The sequence below is a fragment of the Physcomitrium patens genome, chromosome 17 (genome assembly GCF_059467195.1).
Source record: "Physcomitrium patens ecotype Gransden chromosome 17, ASM5946719v1, whole genome shotgun sequence".
NCBI classification, from domain to species: domain Eukaryota; kingdom Viridiplantae; phylum Streptophyta; class Bryopsida; order Funariales; family Funariaceae; genus Physcomitrium; species Physcomitrium patens.
This window is the reverse complement of record NC_143426.1, coordinates 10,473,522-10,480,641: the sequence shown is the minus strand read 5'-3', so window position 1 is coordinate 10,480,641 and position 7,120 is coordinate 10,473,522. Positions and strand designations below refer to the sequence as shown.

Genomic DNA, 7,120 nt, shown 5'->3' with positions numbered 1-7,120 from the left:
TAAAATAAATTTCTTGTCCTAATATGTCTTATTAATTGTGAGTCTATAGAAATTTGATAGTATTATAATTATTTTAATTTTATAATTTACTTATTGATAAGTAAGAAATAGTTATATTTTAAATTAATTATATAGCTACCACAATATAAATAGAGTTAAGTTGTGAAGAAGATGCTTAATTGGTATAATATAAACAAGGTCAAAATTGTAAACTATCTATTTTACTATTATAGTGGAAATAAGATTAAAAATTCAAATTACTAACTTAATTATTACAATGTGAACAGCCTCAATTATTAAATATTATCAATTATTTTAAATTTAATTATTTTTAAAAGATTCTAATTATACCACCAAAGTAAATATTATTAAAAATGACAAGAAATATATTTAATAAATCTTTCAAAACAAAAAATGAAAACCTTGCAGAATATACTTATAATTCTAAATAATTAATTCCAAATCCTTCAATGCTCCTAATTCTCTTTAAAATAAAGTCAATTTGACATTCAATTTGTATATGGTTGAAAAATATTAACAAAAAATATGTTCAAATTTAGCCATATTTAAAATTGTGGTCTTAGGTTTAGTAAAGGATACATTCATGAGACCTAATTTTATTTAAAATAAAGTCAATTTGACATTCAAATTGTATATGGTTGAAAAATATTAACAACAAATATGTTCAAATTTAGCCATATTTAAAATTGTGGTCTTAAGTTTAGTAAAGGATATATTCATGAGACCTAATTTTATTTAAAATAAAGTCAATTTGACAATCAAATTGTGTATGATTGAAAAATATTAACCAAAAATATGTTCAAATTTAGCCATGTTTAAAATTGTGGTCTTAAGTTTAATAAAGGATACATTCATGAGAGGTTCAATATTAATAACTTTGGCTTTTTAAGCTTTCTATTAATAATCATCTTTAATATTAAACAAATAAAGATTTAACAAGAGTTTTGCCACAATATCATGTTTATTATATTGAAGGATAATTTTGATGATATATCAAAGATAATGCATACAATCTATATTGGAACCAATCAAATGAAAATGTTGCAAAAATGGAAAGGTATGGATGGCTGTATATAAAAATTATGTCTTTTAGGCACTAGAAGTAAAATTGTTGTTTACAATGTAGATCAAATTATGTATGCTTAATACATTTGCAACAATCTCAATCTTGAAGCCATTGAAAGACAATTAGAAGGTTTTTTTTGAGGTTCAAAATGTTTTTAATGAACATATCATAGATGCCTTCTATATCAAGCTTTAGCAATTGCAAGTATAGAATTAAAGATTTATTTTACTATCTTTTTTTAGCATTATAAATTAATAATATTTTAAATAAATTATATATATTGATAATGTAGATTGAAAAAGAAATATACATATATATATATATATATATATATATATATATATATATCATCAAGTGAGCTTAGAAGTTTTTTAGAATAATTTCTTATCTTTTTTTTATAGAATACTTGTAAATGATTAAAATTGAGTATAGCTAGATTAAAGTATGTATTAAAAAACTAATATACAAATTTTAAATTAATGTGAAAGAGGTTTTTTGGTGTTTTTATTTTTTTTGAAAAAATGAAGATTTTACAATATATATATATATATATATATATATATATATATATATTAGAGCAAATACTATTACAGCAAGTTTTAAATTTAGTTCTTATATTTTCTATTAATAATATATTGTCATTGGTTTGCTGAACTTATAATAATAAAAACTGCAAATACCAATTTTTTTTATCTTGTATTTATACTACATCAACAATTTTAATTATCAACCTTAACTATTAATATTCACTTTTTAAAATTCCACAAACTTATACATGTGTGTAGTATTAGACCTAACCAATATATAATACAACTCTTTTAATTTGTCAAAAAATCAATGTTCATACGAAAATACACTTCAAATTTACCTCCAACAATAACAATGCATAAAAGTCTATACATTAATATAAATGTAGACCAAATTTTATATTTAAAAAAAAAAAAAAAAAAAAAAAAAAATCCAATAATTCAATGTCAATATCTAATGTATTTTCTTCAAAAAATATTTCTTATTATTATTGGCAACATGAAAGGAAGTATCAATCAACTATGACTAAAACAAATTTGCATGTAACAAATTGAAACCTAGGTGATGATTCGTGTAAGTTGTGCATAGTAGTGATATTCCATTCTTTGCATCCCATTTTGACTTCCGCATTGTCAGCAAGTAATTAATTTTTCCTTTCTGTTCAAATTCTTTTTTAACAAATTCTTCTTGCCTGCTAAATATTAATTCATTTATGAAAAAGGTAGAACAACTTCATCAAATAAATAAATAAATTTATACACATTTATTGAGGAATAATGATGAAAGGAGTGAGAAAGTCGGTGTTGGGGAGTGTGTTGCTGTGAGACTCAAGCAAGCAAGCAGCTGATGCTAAGCCAGAGAGAGAGAGAGATTTGCAAGGAAGGAAGAAAAATAGGGAGTGTGTTGCTGTGCTTACTTACTTCAGGGCGAGGGATGGAATCAGGATTCTGTTCCTGCTTGATCGTAAGCTTGCTTGCTTGCTTTGTAGTGTGTTGAAAGCAGTTACGATGCAGCGATGATGTTCAATGCCCAAGTCCAATGCACTGGAAAGTGCCACTAAAGCCCTTCAAGTATCAAAAACTACACCTTTACTTAAAACTGCCATGAGATTGGGTGTCAAGAGTGTGTGTGTGTGTGTGTGCATGCATGCATTTGTAGTGCGACAATCGAAGGATGTTCGTGTCTCATAAGAAAGCTGCTGCAAGCATGAAAGTGGTGTATGGAATTGTGTCTCAGGATAATACATAGAGGTTGTGTAGATCTTTATAGTACTTCTTGTCTTGAATTAGGTCATTGTGTGTGTGTGTTTGTGTTGTGTTTGGCAGAGCTAGGTGTAGTTTTGGACTCAAGTTGCAACGCCTTTGGCAAACTGGGTTGATGTGCTACCCAGTTAGGTGAAAACAGGTTTCACCAAATTTGGAATTACAATAATAAGTTATGTCGAAGGCCAAGCGCAAGACTCGTGCGGCGCTGGAAGCAGAAAAAGCAACGAGAAAGAGATTTCTCTAGTGCTTAGCCACTATCTGGGCAGCGTTGTGCTTCATGCAGTTATAGTACCTGCCCCAAGCTTACATCATCGCAAAGAGCTTTCAGTGTTTTCTTTTACCAGGTGATCTTCCCCTCATGCCACATACTCTTTAGGGTGGTCATAATAGCATGCAGACTTCGTTGTGTAGGGCCCTGTTGTTATTACGCACTGTTGCCTTATACTATTTTTACTTACAACGAACAGTCTCTTTCTGATACGACGGCAAATATTAGTGGGATGCACCTCTTTCGGCGCGTTCTTGATTCAGTTCTTAGGACAGTTTTTGGAAGATTTACGAACTGTTTTGTACGTCTGAAATCCTCCGATTGAGCTAGTTGTGGTTGCAGCAGACGAGATCAAGCAGAGAACCCCTTGAATTTGACTTAAGAAGTGGTACTGTGTTGAGATTGTTTAGGAAGAGAAACATTTGTGACTGTGGTTAAACTGACTGATTGCATGATGCGTCAGATTTGAAACAAATTCGCCCTGGATTGTAATTTCAGAATAACCTATCAGTTGAGTCTCAATCGCGTTTGACAGAATCGTAAAATGTATCAGCACATCCTGCTAACTTTACTCTCAACATGAGGATCAGTAATATGTGGAGTAAACATTCTTTCATAACCCCTTTGAACTGTGTGTCCGCTATTTCAGCCCACTCTTTGCTGTGACTATAAACCACCTGTTGAAATTGATCAGTGTATTGAGGGAGTCATGGAACTGGTGGGGAATAGAAGGGTTTTGGTGGAGGAACACAGGGCGGAGGAGGAGGAGGCTTAGAATCCTCAAAAGGACGACGACGCGAGCTAGGAGCTTGAGGGTCCACGTTATGACCGTTAGATACAGGTGGAGGGTAGCCTGTTGGGGCAGGCCTCTCCCGGCTCGCTTGCAACAATGATCTTCGAGTTACAAGGCTCTGCCTCAAATTCCCCTGAAACATTAAAACAATATTGACGCATTTTACTGTAAAGGGGAATCACTCCCTGCTTCCTGAACCTTGCACAGCTACAAGTACAAACTTAGTTTCATTATTTTGAGTTAAACGTTGAGTTGGTTCGTTGGGAAGGCCCTTCAATTTATCTTGAATGTCAATGTAATAACAACCCCTTGTTGATCACTTACAGAATGTGCCAAAATCAGCGCAGACGATGATGATAAGGTTAAAATTGTGGATGCAACAAGGGCTAGCGCAATCAACTTGATACAAAATTGTGGTTGTGCAGCTGCTACCCTCCAGCTCCTTAATCGGAGCCGCTTTTGTTCTGTCATCGTGCAGAGGACAGCAGAGTGAAAAATCCAGTTGCTGTCTTCAAAGTCAATGATGACAGACGCATGCCAGTGCACTCCTCTGCTCCGCCCTTCTAATTTGTGACGCTAACTATTGACACTTGACACAGGTATTAGTTCCTGATCCCTCCCTACGTTTGTGATCAACTTCAACAAGTTCTTTGCGTGTCTTCAGAGTTCTGCAGGAAACTGCAACCCATATCCTGAGGTCTTTGATATCCAGTTGAAGTGGCTACAGTATGCTTGAACCATTACAAATCATGGCTGAATAAATATTTCTCAAGACACTTTCTTCGTTTTCAATGCACAAGATGCAGAGTTCTACAATCCCTAACTTCCACTCAAGCTAAACCTCAGGAAATCAAGATAGAGTTATCCTAATATGCAACTGCGGTGACAGCAAAATTATTCTGATCAGAACTCTTACCTGACTACAGCTGCAGCCAATCCACCACCTCAAGCGTCTGCAGCCAAAGGAGCGAATTCATGTCACCAAGGAGCAGGCAAGGACTGAATGAAGAACTCAATGGATGGCAACAATTTGGAAACTCTAGCCAACCTCATAGAGAACTATCCGTGCAATCAAAGCAAGATACTTACAAATATATATATACAAGCTACAGCTCCTGTTTCGCCAGCATGCCCTCAGTCATGACGTTGGGCCCAAGGCTACCTCTTTTCTACTTTCAATGACGGATTGGAGCAAAATTGTTCATCCCGGAGGTATGTGCACATATTTTTCGAGCCTTTTCTTATTGAAGGTTCTGGCTGCAGGGCCCAAAGGCAATCATTCAAGAGTACTTCTATCCAAACTTCTAATCCAAAGCCTCGGCCCAGGTTCTTGTGATGACGGTAGCATGTCAGGAGCTGGTCCAGGTGAGACGTCTGATCTGAAAAGGAAAACAAGGCATGGGAAAAAAGAAAAAAAGGCCTTGTGTTTTCGGCAATGTGGCTCTTTCCACGTGCCCACAAGTTTTTGTTTTCCTATGTTTTCAAGTCGCGGAGAAATGATGAGTGGATGTCATTGTCTTGGTGGGTGAGGGCTTACACCTTTCAGTAGGGGTGCATGGCTCTCATTTATAATTGCAAATCTGGAACACACGTTTCGGTGCAGAACACGCCCATTTTAAGGGTAGATAAACGGACCTCTACTAACTTTGTGAAAATTCGTTCTCTTGCTGCACCCTCAGCTGGGTACAAGAAAGCGCGAAAGCAGTAGGAGTCAACCACCTTCGTCCGTGATGCTCATTTCAACACTTTCTGTGAAACCAAATGCTTCCATCCAGAAGTTTTGACCCAGTCTCCACTTTTCATGAGGAGAAAAAAGTTTAGAGAGTTTAGCCCTTGGCTGTTTCTACTACAGGCATATGTTTCGCAGGTAAAAAGTCACAAAGGACATCTTGCACAATTTGTGGAGGTCAATACTGAATTGTTTCCGTTGGTGATTCACGCTTGTGAGGTTGTTGTTACGTTTCAGTAGTTAAACTAACATTTACACGTGGTGGTTCCATGATATTGTGTAAAATTCACTAAAAATTGTGTTAATAATTTCAGTTGTTCGAAAGTTGGTGCGGATGGTGAAAAGAATACTCTAATATGTATATACACACACACACACACATACACATACCACCCTGTCTTTTGTGTGTGAATTGCAAAGTACAACATGATTTGCCAAATCCCATTACTGATGCTAATTTTTGAAGTGATCTCTTGCGCTACTAAAATATCATCATATTCTGTTGAAAACTACCGTTTGGTGAGGATTTAGAGTTGAATTAGTCTTTTTTTCACCGAAGCAGAGATGATTTTGAGGTATTTTTATTGTTAGAATAAATGGAATCTATTGTATCTGAAGTTTGATCTAATAAAATTTGAGTGATGTTTTTTAGATTATGATTTTGACTTATAAATACGTACATAAGCCTTTTTACTAGAATAATTTTTGCATTATTATTATTTTTTAAAATTACAAGCATATTAAAATCTTGTACATTTGATATCTATTTTAATTCTTCATCCAAAGCTACAACTGGTTTCTTCAACTTCCAAAAACAAAAAAAAAACAAAAAAAAACAAAAATTGAAAAGGCAAAAAGGAATACCATAAAAAAATCAAAAATATCAAAAAGAAAAACAAACTAACAAACTAACTAACTAACTGAGCCAACAAACTTTCAACAATGCAAAATCCAAGGTGATGTGTTCCAACAAAATTTAGATAATTTACAGACACCTTGTATCTAAAATTTATTTTGAATAATAAATCTACTATATATGCTCTAAAAAACATTATTAAATCATCTAAAAATACTCCTTTTCTAAAATCATTTATATTAATTGCAAATTAAAAAAAAGATTTTTTATTTTGAAATAGAGATGCTCTCCATTTGATGATTAGAAATTGATTTTTGAATTTTTAGAAATGTGATAACGACTTTCAGTAGAAATAATTTTATGTACCATGTGATAAAACTTACTTCAAAATAAGAAACCTTTATTGAGGGAACAATTATTTGAAATTTAATTAACAATTCAAGTCATTGTGAGATACATAAATCTTACTAATTATTTTCTTAAAGTTTCATTAAAAAAATTATAATAATTTCATGCAAGTATAAGAATTAATAAATCATTATAATAATCAAATTTCAAAAAAATACTTTTTGAATTGATATATGATAGAGTTTT

General features: G+C 33.0%; 1 protein-coding gene across 1 annotated transcript; it reads right to left on the bottom strand.

Annotated features, from left to right (window-relative positions):
• Positions 1–3,675: 3,675 nt before the first annotated feature.
• LOC112294339 (uncharacterized) lies at positions 3,676–4,412 on the bottom strand. Its single transcript, XM_024544650.2, has 2 exons — positions 4,266–4,412; positions 3,676–4,074 (listed from the first exon to the last, which is right to left on the bottom strand). Exons 1-2 carry the CDS (start codon positions 4,410–4,412, stop codon positions 3,856–3,858), a joined length of 366 nt encoding a protein of 121 aa, XP_024400418.1. The 3' UTR covers positions 3,676–3,855.
• Between the last annotated feature and the right edge of the window lie 2,708 nt (positions 4,413–7,120).